At 37.5% G+C, this 21402-nt stretch overlaps 1 protein-coding gene across 3 annotated transcripts in view; it reads right to left on the minus strand.

Annotated features, from left to right (window-relative positions):
- MOCOS (molybdenum cofactor sulfurase) overlaps window positions 1-21402 on the minus strand; it is a 219414-nt gene that overhangs the window by 190577 nt on the left and 7435 nt on the right. For 2 of the 3 annotated variants that reach the window (XR_007888640.1, XM_051610814.1), the window contains exons 2-3: window positions 9186-9275; window positions 6229-6295 (exon numbers count right to left, since the gene is read on the minus strand). Coding sequence is in view for 1 of the 3 variants with exons in the window: in XM_051610814.1 (XP_051466774.1) it covers window positions 6229-6295; window positions 9186-9275 (157 nt within the window). In the remaining 2 variants the exon portion in view is untranslated. Of the gene's footprint in view, window positions 1-6228; window positions 6296-9185; window positions 9276-21402 lie in introns of those variants that run through there. The other variant, XM_051610816.1, reaches the window with a different exon arrangement.

Raw genomic sequence — 21402 nt, forward strand, 5'->3', positions numbered from 1 at the left:
AAGATTAATAAGGCAAACAATGGCTGTTTAAGGACTCAAGTTTGCTGGTTAAAACTGCAGCAAGGTGCGGCTCAGGTAGCAAACTGCTTTTCAGCAGAAGTGACACCAGCAATTTCAAATTTGTGGAGACACAGATGCCACCAGGGAAGCCCTTGGAAATGCTGTAGAGTCTCTTCAACAGCTTAATTATAACAACAGATTGAGTACTCAGATTGCTTTGTAAGTGAAATGAGTAAGATTCAAAATGGAGCTCAATACTTGGCTTGCTAACTTCACTGAAAGATCATTAGAGACATCTTTAAAAGATGCAGTAACAAATTATCTCTGTGCTTCTGAAAACACAGATGAATTCATCTTTTTCAGGGTGTGTGTGTGTATAAATATATAAAAAACATAAGGTATAAACAGCACAGGTCAAACTTCATTACACAACTTAATCAGTTGTGTAGATTTTAATAGAGGATCACTGCGTAAGTTTCATATGGTAGAGCAGAAAAGTATCTGCAGTCTTAAAAAAAAATAGATATGAGAAAAAATATCAGCTGAATTTTGGACAACATACATAACATAAGCTGGCATTCAAATTCTGAAACTGGAGTTTGCAGAAATGGAACAATTCAATGCTACATAACTTACACTGAGAAACAGAACTGCACTGAAGTCAAAGCAAAATTGTCAAGCACGACAAGTGCATGAAGGGGGTGGCAGAAATTACTTTAGTGCTAAATATCTGGTCTTTCGCAAGCCTTATTTAAAATACAAATAATCATCTAGGTCAGTAATGAAGAGGTCAGATTCCTCTGCAGCTGTCAAATGGACTGCTAGGGCTCCCAACAGGTAGAGGGACTACGTTACACCTCACTAAATAGCCAGGGCAACAAGTCTTACCAGAAGAGCCACAGACTGGTGTCTCACTATCCTGCTTCCTAGCAAGCAACTACAAATCCAGAAGATGGAGGAACGCTGCATTTCTTCTACAAGTATTGTACAGCCTAGAGAGGGAAAAAACTTCCAAAGAAACCCTGAAGGAGGCAAAGACATGAAGAGAAGGGGAAAATGGAATTTTTATTGGGGAAATGTCACTATTTTTACCAATATATTTTGTTCCAATTGGAGTATCTCATTCATCAACTGAGATGTCCTCTTGCAGGCTTCCCTGCAGACACAGAGGCCATCAGGTCCCTGACAAAACAGTAGCTGAGGTGGCAGCAAGGCCATGTGCACTTAAAAAACATAAGCTAATATGGTGGCCTGAATCCAAGTGAGCCTGTACCACTCTCCCTACTCTGAATGTTACTCAGAGAGTAATGGCATAGCAAGATCACTTTGAAACTTAGTCTCCATTGCTTCTTTGTCACAGCCATATTATAAAAGCAGACTCCTGAGGTTTTTTTTCTGAATTGGGAAGGGAAAAAATTGAAAGTTGTGTTCACCCTTTTTCAAATATCTTTGCCAAACACCCCCTAACCACACATACAAATTAAACACAGAATTGCCCAGAAGCATTTCATCTTTTGTGTTCATAAACTAGCAATCTTGGTCTCCAGATTTTAATTTATTCCAGTGTAATATTTCTTTCTTTCAATAAATGAAGCATTCCAGATTTTGCTTTCTTTGTAACAAAGACTACTTAAAGAACAAGACCATGAATGCACAAATTTTATTTACTGCAATCTCTTCATACAAACCATGAAGTTACAAAGCTGCCTACCACAAGAGTTACAGCAGTATTAGCAAATTCATTTTTAAAGCTTCAGTGTATCAAGTTAATGGTTAATTAATTTATTAAAGCAGAGATGAAAGTCCAGGAGCAAAGTTCCAAACTCAAACCGACCAATTATATTGGGTTTTAAACCAGTCTCCCAACTCATTAAAAAAATCAGCACCTGTTACCCTGTCCAGAAGCTGCCTTTTTTTTTCTGCATAGGACTGCAAGAAAGTAAACCCATGAAAAGTAATGGATTGACTCCTAGAAGCAACTGTTTATAAAATGTAATCCTTTGTCTTAATTTTAAGTTTACTGTCCATCCCACTACATTTGTTTCTTTTAGTGCTAAGAAGAAAAAAAAAACAGGTTCCCACAGTTGTATAAAAGGCTGGGTGGGACCAAGGAGAAAACAAGAATCTGCACCACAGCCATTGCTCTGTTGTTCAGGGCATAACACAGCACAGAGTCAGGATATCAGCCAGCTCACTGTGGGCACACTGGAGTTGTTTCATTGCACACCTACATCAAATCATTACCACGAGGAAAAAGATCACCCTTCTTGCCCATTATCTAACTCTTAAAAACCCCATCCATTACTTATAATTATCTTCTAATGCTTCTTCCATTTGCTGTGTACAGTCACTCCTGTGAGCACTGTCTCCTTTTGCTAGACTTCACCAACTGTGGTATTTCAGACTTGCCATGGCAAGTGAACAGGACCAGGAAAAGCAGCCTTTGCAAATGGCATTATAAAACCAGCATGCCTAAGGGCTGAACCATCCTAGTTTTGAAACAAGGTTTTCAAATTGATAGGTACCATTAAGGAGGACAGGACACAGCACTCAGATGTCAGTCATCCATACAGTTTCCTGTTGATGACCTTTGCAAAGGACAAATCAATACTAAGCAGATACCATATCTACTATTTCTTACTGTGTAGGAAAGGTCAACCAATTTTCATGTATGTAGCAGTTCTAACATTACTGTTTTCAGACACAGAATTGCTTACCCCTGGGAATACAGCAAAAATTCTTATCTTCTCCTGCATATCACCATTTCCGAACATGTGATAGTTAAAAAAAAAAAAAAGACTTGGAATGGAAACTTACTTCATAAGCAAGGTATGATGCTTAGAGAAAGATTGCAAAGCTTTACCTTGTTATCATGAAACAATCTCTACAAATACAAGTTAAATGAAATTATAAATAGTATTTAGAAGATTGTTTCCTTCACAAATTCTGGTACCACCTGTGTGTTTCACCACAGAAGCAACTATTTTTTTTAAATACCAAGCTATTTACATTCTTTTTCTGCATGGCTGCTGCACCTTTTGTCCTTTGTATGCACATGCCACAGAGATTACTCTACTTTTATAGTTCATCGAGATGGCATATTTTGAGAGAAGCTTTTAGCAAAATACAGCTCTTGGTTCTATATTTAAACTTGATTGCATGTAGCTCACTGCCAAATCCTTTTAGCTTCAGTGAGAAAATTCTATAGTACAAATATTGCCACAATCTAGGAAATGCCTGGTGCTGAAATCTTAGATGAAGCATCTTCCTTTTTCTAAAATAAAATTATTTGAATTCATAAAGTATGCTTAAGTTGTAACATTTCACAGTACCTGAAAGTTCAAGGATAAACATCAAAACTCTATTAAATTCAGTAACACAGTGTTTAAATGAAAACCCCATCATTCTGTGTATCTTAAGTATATCACAAACATGAAATAACACCAAAACTTCAGTCTGGCTCTGGTTAGAAGACACTGCTGCACTATTTTTCTATTGCAAGTGTTAGATCCAGAAGGACAATGTTTTCAAATATTCAGAAAGCTAGTATTTTAAAATGCTTGCATATGGGAAAAGGGTTATTTAATACTCCAGGTAATGAATTTCTCAATTGCGTTATCTCTGCAGCATCATAAGGAGATATTGCACTAGTGTTGTTTAGTTGTATGGAACTGGAGCAATGGCATTTCCATACATCCATAAGCAAAGTCATAAAAAGGATCTATAATCTTTTGATGCACACATTTAATACATCTAGCCAAGGTTTATTACAGTTCTAGCTTCCTCTTCTCAGAGTCACCCATGCTTAATGTAGAGATACACACAATGTTAAAAATCTCTCAGCAGTTCAAGTGAAGCAATGTTTTTAAGAATCAAATAGTTATTTTTACTCTTATTGTACTTGAGTTGGTCAAAAAGCAATCTGTTTTGATTATTGTAACTTGAAAATAATAGAAAACAACCACTGACTCGAGAAATTAATTATTTATGCTATTTTCTTGCAAATCCGTGTTCTAAGAGTGGTTTCTGTCTATCAAGCAAATCTGAAGGCAAAACCAAATCATTCAGCCTTTTACTGTAGAAGAATGTACACTGGTGTATTAGGAAAGTCTATTCTGATGCTCCTATCACCAAAATCAACAAATATAAATCACAAATTAAGCTTTGTGTTTATTTTTAGTTAGTTGCTTGTGTCGTCGCATCAGAAAATCGTATTATCTTTGAGTCAAACTGAAAAAAAGCATACTTCTGGCTGCAGCCATGTGCCAAAAGCAGAATTCTAAGCAAGCAATTAATTTTAAGATTTCTAAAACTACCTCCTGAATTATTCTTTCACTGAGGAGATCCAGTCTATATGCTCTGATGCAGGACAGACATGCCGGTCACCTGGTGTTGTCATATTACTTATTTTGATTAGCTGCAATGGCATAAAAGTATAGATTTTTTTTAATATACTTTTATTGCCTTTTAGATAGCTGACTTACTGACTGTGGTTTTGGGGCATTTTCTTTCTGAACTTTCATGACTGCACCTTTTCGATGACTATGCTTTTTAGATTTTTATTGGGGAATAATGACTGAATTTCTAATAGGTGTAGATGACAAATTCTGTGAGGTATAATACTGACAATGTTCATTTGGATGCAGAGGGCTTTTTTTTTTTCCCCTCCAAAAAGAAAACAAACAAACAAAGAAACAGAAAACCCAGTACAAACACTAGTATGATTCTCCTCATCTCCCATCCTGCTCTTGTAAGAGTCTCATATTTCTTCAAAGCAAGATCCAAGCTGAAGATGTTAGCTCTTTTGAAGTAATCTATGTAAGTTACACGCTGGAAGTCTATTTCCTTACTCCCTAACAAGGGAGAACACAGAGTACAACAATCCTTATTCTAGGAACAGCTACACTTTCTACTGTTCCTTCATCAGAAGAACTGCTAAATGTTGACACTGAAATACCCCTGAGTGCAAATGGCAACCAGAATGCTAACGTTGCATGTGAGCACACAGGTGTGCTCAGGAGAATCTACAGGGGTGTAGGCATTGCTGTACCTGGCTGTGTCTGCTTTTGAACACAGCTATTCCGCATAGATAGTCTCTGTCATTTCACTTGGCCCTACACTAACAGGTTGTCATCCTGCACAGCATAAGAGAGGGTTGCAGGAGAAACAAAAATAAACACTTGCTCCAGAAAGTTGGTGACAGGGCAGGGGGGACAGGTTATATCCAGCAGCATCTTCCAGTTAGAAATCTATTTTTTTTTACATTCTCATAAAAGCGCAGTCAGAGAAAAAGCAGCAGTAAGGTGTCAGGCAGATTTTATTCATTACAGCTGTGACCATTACACATTATTGTTATAGTTTCACTGCTACTAATTTGAATTCTGTGATGTGTGTTGAAGAAATCTTTGATTTTAAGGAAGATGATAAAACAAGGAAGAATCCCTGACACTTCTTTCCTTAAACAAAGAGCACCATCAAAACCAGGAAATAAACCATACATATTTTTCAATAAAAACATATTTTATAAAATACTAAGTTATCTTAAACAAACCCCTAAATCTGATAACCAAGTACCAAAGTTGTATATTTCCTCATGGTGTAAAATATAATAGTAAGAACTGTAATTTCAGCACACTCTATCCTGGACTTTCAGCGGGTACGTTATTTAGAGATTCAATTCACTTTCTTCCCATACCCAGAAATCCCAGCGCTGAATTTTACATTTTCCTTTTCTTTTTGCTCTTAAAAATTATACTAAAACTACTTTAAAAGGTATTTTATTACTCCAACAGAAGTACCTGCCGTAAAGCAATGTACACACTCCCATGAACTTTTTATAAATTCTCAGAAGCCATTATGCTCTATTTAATTCATCTGAATTTTAACCATATCCTTGCACTTAGCTACACCTTACTATCTTACCACACCATCTTATAATCGCTTTTGAGAATCCAATTTCTATACCTTAATTAAAACTGTGGACTTATATTACAGTACTAATTTAAGTAAAGGACTTAAGAGAATTGGGGCATCTGGGAGAAATATAACTGAATTTATCCAACACTTGACTGTCCAAGCACCTTGTGTTTTAAAAGTGTGGTGTTTTCTTTAGATGACAGATGACCCTCAGAAATGCTAGCACATCAAAGTCATCAAAACAGCACAGGCCTAATCAAAATGAAGACTATGAAAAGCATCATATAACATCTGAAAGAAAGATTAGTCTACCTGTATCGGACATGCTCAATTGTGTCATATGTCAGTTTGCTGCTGATATTCTGACTGTGAGGGTTGCCTAGGAGACAAGAGAGATACAGAAGTTAATCATTAATCACAATTTTTCTATTAATTTTTTCTTTTATCAAAGCATTACACCAAGTCTGCCTGAAAAGATGACAAAGAAAGATTTAACGTATACTTCACAGCAATGCCCTGAAGCTCCTTGGAGCAGTTAGTCAAGAGAAGGGACAGACCTGGAAACCAGCTGGATCACTTACTAACGTTCAGGCAGTTCCCTTAAAAAGAAAATGCAACTGCATATACATGAATGTACTAGGAAAAATTACAGATAGAATGCACATTCATAAATATATTTGTACACTAGCTAAAAAGGAATTGAGAAGAGACAGCATCTGGAGGTAATAAACATTCATGATTGGAGAACAGGACTAGCCCTGGGATAGTCTCTGAAATTCAAGTAGCTCATGAAAATATAAATTTTATTGCAAAATTAGTAGACACCTCAGCACAGCTCAGTACAGGCATGTATTAACAATTAAGACAGCATGTAAGAAGGGCATGAATTTATCTTTTTGAAAAAAAAAAGATTAGAGCAATATCCACAGAGGCATAGCATACTTTCCTATTAGTAAATGCCTAACAAATATGCCTACATAGTTTGGAAAGAAAAGAATAAAATAAAAAGGTTATATTAATACAGTTTTTGCTGTAGACTGCAATATTAGCTACTCTCTTTAAAGTTTCAAAACCACCCTGCTGATATTGAGTGAAGGTGTTAAACAGAATAAATCTAATACCTCAACTTTTCGTATCTGATGTTGCATTTCTCTAATTTCCAATTCAAATATTCTCAATTTAGAAGTGAGTATCCCTGTTATTTATATTCCTTTCCTTCATTTACGCATGCAACAGCTAAATGCAGATCTTCAAGCCTGCAGATTATCACTAATAAAATAAAAAAACCCTGTAAGTCAAACTCCCTCTTCACCCACACGTATGTCCATTAAATGAACTCTTTTTATACAACAGTTACTGCCCTGAGTACAGCAGAAATGTAACTTTAAAAAATGAGATTTGACTATATTAGAGTTCTTGTTATCATTTTAGTTGAAAGCAGTATTAAAAAAGATACAGTTTCTGCTCCCATAGTATTACAGGTACAATGCAAATCTGATCCTAATTGGTAGCACTACTATTTCCATTCACAAGCACTCAATTGATTCACAAATTTAATTTTTTTCTGCCATAGATGCAAGGATTGAGCCCAGTGTTTTTTGAAAGAACTAAGATGAGAGTGCATATGCTTCATTTTACAATGGCTGTAGTGACAGAACATCAATTTTAATACCACTGGCATGGGCTTGAATGGGAGATTTTGAACGTAATCAAATCAACGTGCCTTGTTATAACAGCAAAACAAACCTGTCCCTATCAAGAACAACATCTACTTCATAGTGGAACTTAACTCCACACTCTGTATCCTGGCATTCCTGGCTTTCAAGAAACAAGAAAGAGGGAAATGAGATGTAGAGTGGCAACCTGAAAATGAAAAAAAAAAGTATGCAGAATTCTCAAGTGGCTCATACAGGTGATAAGCACAAGTGTGTTGATCCTTGAGTGAACACATGGGTACCTAGTTCCCAAGTTCCCAAAAGAAACTTGGGAAACAGCTACAAACTGGTGAAAGGTCTGGAGAGTAAGCCCTATGAGGAGAGGCTAAGGGAAATGGGATTGTTTAGTTTGAAGAAGAGGAGGCTAAGGGGAGACCTCATTGCTCTCTACAACTACCTGAAAGGAGGTTGTAGGGAAGTGGGAGTTGGCCTCTTCTCTCAAGTGAATAATGACAAGAGGAAATGGCCTGAATGATGATCTTCAAGGTCCCTTCCAACCAGGATGATTCAATGATTCTATGATTCTATGATCACTTTGCTCTATGTATCAGGGAGCACAAGAAAGACAAAACTAGCTAGAAGGACACAGCCCACAGATGGTAACCACAATAATAAATTTTCATTACTTCAGTGGGACTACTCACAGCATATATAGATAATGCTGTACAGTGTATCTTTTTTTTTTTTTTCTGGAGCATGAATCACTCTAACATATATTGTCTCACACAGTGACAGTATTTCCTAAACAATGGAAGCTGCTGCCTTGGTACAATACCATATTCAGTGTGTGGTTCTCAGCTACATAATAATGTTCAAAGAAGAGGAAAGGTTTAAGCAGAGGATCTGGGCACAAAGGACTTGTAGGTGGTGCTGAAGAGCCCACCTCCACAGCTGAAATAGCTAAATCTCTACCCAGATATTTCAGAGTTCTGTCAATATTTTTACTCAAATTCTTATAAGCAAAATTGCTTTGGTGATACATATATTTTTTTCTGAGTATGCACCTAAGTCTAACAGCCTGGGAGAGGTACAGCACCTATTCCCTGCTTGAATTCACTTGGGATCTTTGAGCTAAGATTTCTTCTAAATTAAATGCTTATACTGAGCCACAATATAAGCTCCTTGTGATGACTCTTACCAAGAAGGGGAGTGGTTCTGGATTCTCATCCTTGCATAAGAGATTGGTTTTTTGCATGTTGTGTGGGGAAAAAAAAAAGACTGAACAAACAGTGCTAGAGATATATTGTATTTGTTGATATTGTATTTGTTAGGGCATGGTGCCCTAACCCCTGGGCAACAGAGTCATGCTGCCTTTGATTTTTCTTCTTCACCAACACAAACACGTTTACCCACCAAAGAACAAGGGAGGTGGTGACACAAAGGGACTATGACTCCTTTGTAAAATCACTGGTCTTCCAACCACTCTATAGCACTGTTAAAAAACCTGCAGAAGTACCCTTCCAACAACTCAGGAGGCATTTTTGATCTATTTAGATGGTAACTTGAGACCATCTTGAGACCATGGTAACTTAACAAGTGGTGTTTTACACTTACCATAAATGTTGTTTCTGAGGTCATCAGTAAAAGCTTTAAGTAGACTCTCGGGGAAAAGTGCTGAACCAGCATGGTCAAGGTAAGTAATACCTAAAATAAAGATAAAATTACTAGATACAATTTTTAACATCTTTAATTCCATTTTCTTACATGGACTACATTGTGAAGTGCACCATTCAAACACTCCTAGAGCAGTTCACCACACAAAAAGTCAACTTCCCTACAGTTCCTGGGCTATGACATTTCTGTGCCTGATGCAGAAGCCTCTACAGCTCTCAAGAAATGCTTCTCAAATATGTTGCCATACTTAGGCAAAATTCACAGCAAGCATCTTTCATTCACTATCAGAAAAAAAAAAGAAAAAAAAAAAGAAAAAAAAAAGGAGGATACAAAAGAAGCCAAATATTTTTATCGCATCTTTATAATTTTCAAATAAACCAAAATATTTTAAGAGGTCCTTCCTTTCAGATTTAGATTACCCATTCTTTGGAAAAATCTTTTTGTCCTGCCTGTGCAAGACAGAGCAAGCTGGTGTCTTCATCCACAGTACTTTGTTACTCCCAGGCACTACTCATTATGAAAACTACTACTATCACAATGACAATAATTATTATTAATAGCAACAACAATAGTAGTACTGGCTCCTTGTTGACGGATGAAGTAATTCTTTCAAGAACTGGCAAGGCCTAAATCATGCTTGAAGCCCAAAGACAGGACTAATTTAGGTTTTAAAGTATTGAAATATTTATTGCCACTGTGCTACACTTAACATTCATTTTCCTTTTGTATTATTAAGCTATTGCAAAACTTTTAAATAAAAGCTTATTGGAAACTAAGGCTTTTTCATGTTTCATCATTTTAGATTTCTTAATCTTTAGCAATTATTTTTCCATTTCTCCAGTGTGTTTCATACCCTTTATTAGTTTTTTCATTTCACTTACCTTAAGTATTTCAACCTACTTCAAATTTTCATAATGATGAATATGATTAAGATTAGAATTTATTAAGTATATTAAAAGCCTTCCCTTTCCACAGGGATTTAAAACTGAGGTGAGCTTTAAATGAGAAGCTTTGACACTTGGAAATATATATATTTATATATTATGTTCCTGTAGCAGTGATTCAGTTGGTAAAGATGCGGGGAAGTGCTAATGATAAAACCAATCTGTACAGCCATCTCTTCCCTTATTTTCAAAAAGGGAAAACTCCCCTGCCTTAAGAGTTCCCCACTTAAAGTATCTAGCAAAAGAAGAATTTTAATGATGGTTTGAAGTTAATCAAGTGTTTTGAGGTGCTTTGAGAGGAAGAGAGTGGGAAAACCTGGATCGATTTATCAGATGTACAGATGTTAGGTTTTCACATTCCTTTTTTTTTAAAATCCTAGATTGTTTCTCCCAAGTGCTACAAAGCAGCATGTACAAGCACACAGGGGTCAAAATGCATATGGGGGTCAGTTTCTGACAGGGAAGGTTACAGCTGCTTGGCTCACCCCCAAAACCCAGGGGGTTTGGAGGGCAAAAGGCAGGCGAGGGACAGCCAGGCCGCCTACCTGGCATGGCCTCAACCCGGAGGGGCAGCAGTGAGGGGATGGCAGCAGTGAGGGGATGGCAGCTTTCCCTCCAGCAGGCCGTACGCACACCGCGGCCACCCTGAGAGCCAGGGCTGCCGCCCAGCCCGCAGCTTGGCACCGAATGCCTCCCCTTTGAGGTGAAGCTGAAGCGGGGAGTAACAGCCACAACCATCAACATCAGGGCTCGGCTTGATGGCAGCGGTCAGGGTTATAAACAACCCACGGTCACTGGCTACAGCTGGGAGAGCTGGGCAAGGCAGGTCGAGAGGTGAGAAAGGGAAGAGGCAGCCCTAAGCCAGAGACAGTGGGGAAGGACTGATGTCCTGGGGGCGGCCATCTCGGGCAACACTGTCTCTCAGTAAAGCCCACACGGAGATGCCATTTAGCTCATTAGCACTTAGCAGCATCACAAGCACTGCCTAGTGATGCTCCTCTGGAGGCAGACAACTGCCAGTTTTGGATCCTTCCAGCTCTAAGGAGGTTGACAGCATTTAAGTGATCATGCCAACTATACAGCACAAGCAAAAACACAAGTGAAAGCCAGGCAACCCGATGAGGCTCCTCAAACACAAACTACTCACCCACAAGGGAACAGGCACTTTAAATCCCCACTGACACTCCTGTGAGGCAATGTGGACTAAAAGATCTCTAGGTAAAAGCCTCCTAAGTGTTTTCTTTAAATTTTACTTGTTTTAATTTATTCATTATGTTATCCTCACTACGAAGGACAATATTGCAGTTCTGTGAAACGGAGGTTAAAAAAATCAGCCGCTCATTTTTTAAATTCCTCATCTGGGTATGTTACTTTGAAATGTGGGAGGACTTTTGGCTGAGGAAGGAAAACTATTAATTATTATTTTGTTATATCTGTAATGCTGCTGTTTAATTGAAAACAGAGATCAGCATTTAATACTCATTTTCCACTGCCCCCAAAACAGAAATAGGCTCCCTCATAATTTGAGATTGCACTGAAACAAGTTTCTGTATTGCTACTTCACTGCTGTGCTGTAGTTTATTTTCTTTCTGTCTTATTTCAATAAAACTGTATTTTTAAAAGAAAGACAGAAGATTTGATGTATGCATAACACTGGCAAAGAAAAGAACATTTGTAACTTTCATTATGCTTTTCTCCTCTTTTAATAACATTTGCTATTTTTAACTTTATTGAATGCACATTAACCAAAGAGTTTTGTCAGTATATACAGAATAATACAGTTCTCTCTCTCACAGTGTGATTTAGTATATAATGTTCTCATATGAACTTACACTGTTTGTGGGAAGTAACAGGAGAAAGAAAATACCATATGATCAACCAAAATAAGATTAAAATGCAGTTATCTATCAGGACATGGTTTCATTGCTCAGGGAAAATGCAAAAGTAACTTTTAGTTTAATTTACATACTGCTAAGTTTGGAATGTGTAACTGACTTCATTGATCTAATAATATACCAATGATTTGATAAAATCATTTCAGAAGTAGTTTTTTTGTAAAAGGAGTTTTGAAAAACATTCAATGTGTCAGCATTAGTTATGGAAAGTTATTCAGCAAGAGTATTGGCTCATAAAATGTAAAAATTATATGCTAGTATTCTTGCAGATTAATTTTACATTGGGAACTCTTTGGGAACCAACTCAGGCCAGACTGTCCCACTGAAGAAAGTCCCAGCCCAGCTCTCTGTTGTCCTTCTGTGCTGCAATTCACCTCTTTATAAACCATCTGCCATGTCTTCATGCCTGCCTTGGCTGTTTGTAAAACCTGGGGCATGCACATGCACATACAGCCTCAGAAACACCCCGGGACCATTTGGTTTAGCTGAACATTTCTATCTCTTAAATGAAAAAAGACAAAGATACTTTAATTTGGAGCATTTTAATATTAGAGTTTTAGACCAGGTGAGAACACTCAATTGTACATAGTCTGCCTGCAAAATACACATGGGAAATAAAAAGAAACTAACTGGATTTATCTTTTGGAGCCAAAATACCTGCTTCTGAGAAAAGCACGCTTTCCTAAAAGGTGACTGCACCTGATTTATAAAAGTTATGATGAAGTTAATAAGTGATCTTAAATTAGAAATATAAAGACATAACATGATGAACTAAGAATAGAACAAGGCAGTTACGTCTTTATTAAATCTTTTGTAACAGTTAAAACTATGTATGTGCCTAGGCCATCCAGAGGATGGTCTAGCAAGGGGGCAGCACATAGAGACCACAGAATCACAGAACAGTTTCGGTTGGAAAAGACCTTTAAAATGGAGGCACTCTCTACAATGGCCTAGTGGCAAATGGAGAATAAGCTTTCTCATTTTTCAACCATGCCTGGTCATCTGGCTTCTATCTGGTGAAATTCTTACTGCTTTGGTGTGATGTAATCTGTTCTTTTAATTCCTGAAATTGTTTTTGGTGCCACGCATTTCTAAACTTTGAGTATCACTTCCAAAAATAACCAATTTACCTAAATTGCACGTGGCTGCTCTGTGTCCACCTCCTTAACTTTTTGCCATCCTGTGATTCCACCATAGTCACCACAACAAGCTGACCTGTGCTGTGGCTTCACAGGTTGTTTTTTACAGCCCAGGCCCTTCAAAATTCCTGCACTGCATCTGCTTACAGGCTGCCTGTTACATTGCCAAAAGTTTCATAATGAAGAATGAAATGTGTAGTTACAAGGCAGTAACTGTAGAGAGTCATGAATTTTGATTGTTGGATATAATTGCAATTCAGTGGGATTATATACACAGTATTACGTGGAAAGCAGATACAGCCAATGCCCTGGGGAGACAGTTGATATCTTAAGTGCAGCCATATTAACAAAAACAGTATGAAACAGATTATATGAAAAGCAGCTGAAGGCAAAGTAGAGCATTATCTGTCAAAAGATAAATATGAGAGATTTTCATGTACCAAAACAAAAGAAAGAGTAAACTGGCACAACCAAGTGACAAAATAGGGAGAAGGCTTTACACAGGTTGTAGACAAGTGAGATATCATTTAGACACAGTGAGATTTTAACAGGTATTATCACATCAGGCATCTCAAGTTATTTTAGTCATCTAAGTCAAATGCCCTTTACAGGCAGCTTCCTCTTTCCATTAACTGCATAAGAACTTAGCTCCCCCCACGGATACTCCTAATTTAAACATCAAAAGTAGCTTTAACTATGTAAAACATATAATCTTACAATGATACAGGGCATCATATGCCCACACTCTGTATAAAAAGATAAAAATTCTGGTTAGGCAAAACCATTAATCAAGTACACTCAAAAAAATAATAAAAATGAAATAAAATAAATGAAAAATCCTACTAATATGGCTTTGAGATTTATTTTGCTGGGTATTTTCTGAATTAAACATTTACTGAATATTGTTACCTGTACCTTCAGTTCCTGTTTGGCACTGATTTAGACAAAAGCTATCAAGACCAGAGTATGCTGTCTGAGTAACAACATTCCTTCCACTTAAACACTCCCCTCTGCTAGACAGAGTAATACTTGGTTTCCCTTGCTTAGGGTCAAGGAGCTCTTCAAAAGACCACAAAAGCATAGTGCTTGATGGACAAGGCCATAGATGCCTAAAGCCTGAATTGTTACGATGCAGTTAAAGGTAACACTGTCCCTCAGCTTGATGTGACTCAACTGCTACAGGCCCAGTGAAGTGACGGAGCAGTCAGCCCACAGACATTGTGCATGTTCTGCTTCCCTCTGCCAGTCCAGAGTTCATAAACTCAAGTAATCACAGCTCTACCCACCCAACTGCCAAATGCTGATCTGCACAGGACTGCGAGCAACCTGGATAATGGTATCAGTATTTTATGGGCTGCTAACAAGTTACTGAGTTCAGTGGGAAACTGGTGTTTAATTAATGTATTTTAGTGTTTGACTTGACGGACTGATTACAAAAAGCAAAGCATGAAACGTGCAATTACATTTATCTGTAATAAGTTCCCATTGTTCTTCTTCATGTGCTACTGGCTTGCATTATTTGCTCTCTTTGCATTATTACCTACAGCAAAGCAGACAGAATATTAAACCAGTTTACAGTCGATATCATGTACCCTCTTTGCTTGCTGTACTCAGCCGGGGCCATACTGACTCCACAGAAACTATTTAGTGGCATGGGTTATTCCAGTAAGCACTGTCATTATTCTATGAACATGAGCCCCTGCTTGCAGCTTACAGGTTACAGCTTGCTGGCAATGAGATCTGTGTGTGCATGAAAAGAAAGCAAGGATTTCACATTTATTAAGAAGTCACACCCAACCCAATGAAATATATCTTTCACAGCTACAAAAAGAAAAAATATTTAAAAAATTACATGCCATTACATGTGCTAAGATCACAGTAAAGGGATCAGTCAGCATGCACCTTGGTCCATTTGGCCTGCCTGTAAGACACAGCTTTATGGAGTGCTCACTTTTTTCCTCGCTGGGGCATGACTAAGTACCAACTACAGTCACTGATGTTATTTCTACAGACAACTTCAAGGGTTTGTTCCAGACCAGCTGAAGTCTTACTTGTGGATGTGAATCAGAGGTACCTCAGCTACATGCAAATAACATATTGCAGCCTGCCGTTTTGTCATCTTTGGATGAAATATAAATCATAAGTGATTCAAACTTACGCAAGTCTTCAAACAACTGTAGCTCACCCAAACTGAAACTAGCTTTCACATCTCCCAGCAGATGATAGAGAAGACTGTGGGACAACCCCATAGTGGCCTCCCAGTACCTGAAGGGGCCCACAGGAAAGCTGGAGAGGAACTGTCTACAAGGGCATGTAGTGATAGCACAAGAGATAATGGGTTTAACCTGGAAGAAGGTAGACTTAGACCTAAGACATTTGGAAGAAATTCTTTACTGCAAGGGTGGTGAGACACTGGAACAGGTTGCCCAAGGACATGCGGACGCCCCCTCTCTGGAAGTGTTCAAGGTAGGTTGGATTGGGCTTTGAGCAACCTGGTCTAGTAGGTGGTGTCCCTGCCTATGGCAGGGGGGTTGGAACTCGATTACCTTTAAGGTCCCTTCCAACCCAAACTGTTCTGTGATTCTGTGTGATTTTGTGATATTTTAGTCTCTTTTTTTCCCCTTGCTCTCTGATACAGTTGATAGAATGAAATAAGAGTTGAAAGGGAACATATTCTTCATCCTATTATCAGAAAATACTTTTGCTAGTTTTGCTGAAATTTTCACAGAAACATTCACTTACGTGCAGGGAAGAGGCATTCAGAATTTCCACTGAACATGAAAATACAATTGTAAGAAACAGTGTTTATGGAATCTTAACAATAATAATAATTTATAGTAGCTGTCATTAGCTAAACATTCTAGTGGCATTCTCCTGTTCTACTTTTCTTCCCATTCTTCCCATAAAACAGCCACATGCTGGTAACAACATGTCAAGATAATGTTTGAAACTGACTTTTCTAGTCAGTTCTACTTTTTTTCTCTGTGACCTGAATTAACTGAATTCAATAAGATCTAGGGCAAATTAGGGACTCTAAGTATTCCCTGCAAAATATATCAAATGAAATGTGCAGTGTCATACAGAAGACCTTTTACATTATTTTATGGATTTTCAAAAACAATAGCAGAAGAAAAACTAAGTTCAAAATAACAGAAAACCAAAAAGTAACCCTCTTCTTCTACCTTTTCCCTTAAGGCTCATTTCTTTACACAGAAATCCTCACATCATTATGAGCTTCTGGGAGCTTGAGCCTTGGGTTGAACATGCAACCACAGCAATAATTGAACACCCACACAAAAACTGGTACTCATAACGAAGAGTGAATGTCAGCAAAAAATTGGTTATAATGACTGTTGAAGCTGTACAGAAATACTTCCCAGTTGGTATTTCTTCTTGGTGACAAGATGACCTATAATGCTTTCTTTGCCAAATGCAACAGTACCTGCCCCTCTGCTGGCTTTTTCTGGCTAAGGTAAGAGGCTGCTACTGCAAAACAGTAGTAAAGTTATTCTCCAGGGGAAGTTCTTCACACAAGGTTTCCCACAGACAACTATAGCCCTTGATTGATTTATACCATCCAGCAAACAGTCCATTGCAAGGAACAGATACTGAAGATCAATTACAGAGACAGAAGCATAAGAGAAACCTAAGTTTCCCTGCAGCATATATTTGGACCATCTTTGAGAGACAAACCCATAAAATCAAATAACCATGTTACCACGTGAAACTATGTAAAGTCAAAGACTGTGAAATGAAGAAGAGTGTGAGGACTGTTGGCCAGAACCCTACTCTTGTAAGACAAGAGCTCTGAGAAGACTCTCCTAGCCCACAGTTCTTTGCTACAACAGGTAACTACACCCATCAGTCAAGCTACTTCCATCTGAAAAACAGGTAGGTTGTTAGTCTGCTCAAACTAGAACGGTGCTTCAGAATCGCATCCTCATAGTAAGAAACTACACCTTAACCTCTAGACTACATTTTTTCATGGTCAGTCTTGCATGTCAGCACCATTTTCCTTTAATACCTATCTTCACCTACTTAGCTACAGCAGGTATTTCTCCTTTGACAAGACAGTAGCACCTCTCCACCTGAGCTGGCTAAAAATGCCATCATCCTTTATTTCTGATGCATGGTAAATATAACAAGCCATCCCAGTCTCAATCATACCTGTTCCGGCTGAAAGCTCTTTCTCTGGATAGGGCAGGGGAGTGGAGAGCATGGAGTAGGGGAGCAGTACACACATTCCAGAAGAACTCAGAATTTTGGAAAGGGAGTAATTTTCCCTAACTTTACTGGAAAAATACCTCCTTAGATCAATACATCCATATCTCTTGGCTTACACTCCTAAGTATTACGCCTTACCTGATTTACATTTTTAATTGTTCCAGTAGTCAGAAAAAACCCCAGCATTATTCAACCAGGGAGAGGTTTAATGCTTGAAAAGTCCATGTGTAATACTTGACCAAGATCTCCTGTGTCACCTTTTCACTAGTATGCAGTCACCAATATAAACTGAAACCAGGGATAGGAGAAAGCATTACTTTTTCAGTGTGCTCTCTATAGTGAGAAAAACTGTTAAATATAGGAGTTTCAGTATCATTTCTGAGTAACTGAAGATTGACTATAATGTATGATGGGAATTTCATTTTAATAAGACACAGAGATACTGAGATTTTATTAAGGAGATGGGAAATATGCATGAAAAACTATGCACAAGCGTTTCTATTGCAAATATATTGGGTTAATCTAACAATTTTTTCATCATAAATCTTTTGGTACCAATTCCCCACAGAGCAAGACAATTTAACTTTTACTGTAGAATACTTTGATCCAAGCTGCCACCTCAAGTGAAACTTACTCAACTATGAACAAACCAGTCTAAATGATAAGATTATGCTAAGTTGCTTTAGCTTTACTGCAGTTCACAGATTGCACTAGACATACAGATGTCAATAATATAACTCATTAAATAAATATATTTCATATTCTTTAATTAAAAAAAAAAGTTGTAAAATTGTTCAGGACTGATTGTAATTTCCTAATATCTTCACCAGCAATTTAATACTTCAGTACAAAAACCATCACCTAATTGGAAAATAAGATTTTTCCCATTAAAAAAATAAAACTCTAACAAACAGGTTTATGTCAATTTTTTAATAGGAATGTAATTATACATTGGCATAAGTGTTCTGCTAGTACCTTTTTATATTTGGCCTAAATTAGTTTCTAGACCTTATTTTCCATTTATTAGCGGTCTTCCCAAGCATAGATTCAAAGTTTTCAAAAAACATTTCCAGTAATGTGCTAGGCATGAAAAAGTACATTCATAAAAAAATAATAATACAGCAAACCACAGCTTTTAATTTGGAAACAGTATGACAACTGCAGAGATTTGTTAACTAGTTCTGACAAAGGTAACAAAATACCAGTTGCCTAATGACTAGGCCTGAATGCAGCAGTATGTGAGAGAAAACCTACCTAACACAGGCTTGATTTTAATAGGAGTAAGAGCATGCAGCTCCCAGATGCTCTCTTTTTTTTTAACTTAATTGATGTTTGACATTTTACAGCTTACTAAAAGAAAACTAAAAATCACATGAGCTGTTGACACAAGCGTATAGCTCATGACTGTCTTTCTAAGAGACTTGTTGTATTATGTAACAGCTTTTGGAGGTTTGGTCATTACTTTGAATCTCACTTTGGGCAACAAAAATCGACTACTGGATACTGCCACACAGCTTTTTAGAAGTAGGATTATGTGGCTCTTCTAGAGATATTATATTACCCTGCACTGGGTATGAACATCATTATTGTTTCAAAGGTCATGTTCTCATACCACTGAAGGGCTGCAATAGGACAAAAAAAAAGTATTTTCCAAAGTCCACTGCATGAAAAAGGAACTCAAGCGAAGTCTGATTTGAGTTTCCAGCTGTACTACAATGAATAACCAGAGCAGAACTTTGCCTTCAGGTCACACAGACCTCACCTCTGTGGAAAAGAAACAAACTCCATTCAAACGAGAATATTTATAAGGTCTGATTGAGAGCCTTTGAAGTAATTATGAGAGGCTCTGCTGAACTCTGCATGAGTTAAACCATTAACAAATACACTATAATCAGCACTTCCTAAACATACTGCACTGATTACCTTTTTGGTTCCCGGCCAAGTTCAACAGCTGGGTTATGATCTGCATCGAAGCTTAAATGACCTTTGAAACACGTGAAATTTTCCTTTCTTGAATAAGATAAGCTGGGCTGCTCACATTGCTGTCTCCTCATACGGCATCTATGCATGCACTCAGTGGAAGTTCAGGTTATCAGTTCAAAAGTGCAACATTTTTAATAATCCATTGATAAAAGGAGTAGGAGGGGTATAATAACAGAGGCAAAACCAACAGAATCTCAAAATGACATAAATGAGCTTAGTAGAGTCAGCTACATCAAACAAACAACTGTTTTAGAAGTTCAAGGCATCCAGGTGATTGTTTCCTCCAAGCACATATTATATGCCTTTATTTACAAATGTGCCCAAATACGCCTGTGTGTGCCGGCCTAAGATGGGTATATGAACATATGTACATAGGTATCCCCCTATGAAGATAATTCATGTTTGCAGTGTTGCTTCTTGTACCAGACCATAAGGAAAAGCAGATGTGAATCTGGAGACTCTCCTCCCTTACAGCTCTTTTCCATCTTCTATACATTTTCTCTAACTGTACCGTTTGATGTTTTTTTCTAAGTGATAACCTAGAAGTCATCACATCTGCTTTCAGTCAATCAAAATTAACATCAACAAAAACTATAACAAATTTTGGTAATATAGCAAAGTTTTTTTGTTTGTTTGTTTGTTTGTTTGTTTTTTGACAGGGTTTCTTTTGTTAAGGAAAAGATACTTCACTTTAAGTGTCCCTCCCCCAACAAATATGACAGAACAAAACAAAGGTATCTAAAATATCTGTCTTGATCATAACTACTGGTGGACATCTTTGAAGAGAGTTAGGCACAGTTCTACCTGGAATAAGTTTTCATTCCCTAGAGAATCCCAGTACAGGGGACTGAGTCCTAATGCTGTTCAGCTCAATGCAAGTCCATTCAGTGAAGTACTCTTCTCCTTTTCAACTTTACTTTATCAGGATGCTCTGTGTTCAAATAAAAGCAGGATTTGGGGCACCTGTAAAGTTAGTCTGATTTATGCTAGCACTAAGAAAATAAATATATCTGATCATCATGAACCAAATAATAGACTTACGCTACTGATATACAGTATTTCATGTTCGGTAACAACCTTCCAGTCGATCAGTGGATACTTTTCTCTAAAAAAATGAGGGGTTTTTATTATTTTTTAATTATTATTATTTTTAACAGACCCAGCAATAAAGCAATTATAATTTTATCCCAATTTTATAATCATAAACCTTAAGAATATTTTGCTGTGCTTCACTAAATCACAGTATCATTCCTCTCAATTAAAGGGCTTCTTTCAATACTTAGGGTATTAGAAAGTAAAGAAAATTATAATTTCACCATAAATTATTTAAAGAACTAAACGTAAATGGTCTCATTAATGCTAGACTAGCTTTGAGAATTAATAAAAGATTATGCATGGTAAAAAAGCAAATATTCCAGTCTCCCTAATCCCTGAACTCTCATCTTAAAATCACAACTGTGCTACAACACCAGCTATTGTGTTTTGCCTCAAGGCAGCTGAGAAAACATTATGCATTTAAAAATCAAGGCCTTCCCCCACAAAATGTATGCTCTTGCCGTACTTGTCATACTTCAATAAATGATAAGACCAGACACAATATTCATACAACGTATCTTAATTTATGACACAGGATACTTGAAAATCCTACCTGGACAAAACCACATATAGCGTACTCTGCCTCCAGAACTGACTACGGGATTGGACCCTGAGTACCAATTTTGTATCTGGAGTCTCTGTAACTTGCAACCACACTGAATGAAGTGCTGGAGATGCTGGAGTTCCCTACCCATGCTAAAGCCTGGTCCTTCTTTATGAGCCACTTCTACCAATGCTGTACAAAACAGAGATCACTGAACACACCTATTCCTTGTACAGGCAAAGGATGTCAGGGGGCAAGTAAAGAGTTATACAAGGTAAGAAATGCAGGGATTCTGTAAAATGAAGTGAGGATGGAGAGGAATTTTAAGGGAAA

This window comes from Apus apus, chromosome 2 (assembly GCF_020740795.1).
Source record: "Apus apus isolate bApuApu2 chromosome 2, bApuApu2.pri.cur, whole genome shotgun sequence".
Lineage (NCBI taxonomy): Eukaryota > Metazoa > Chordata > Aves > Apodiformes > Apodidae > Apus > Apus apus.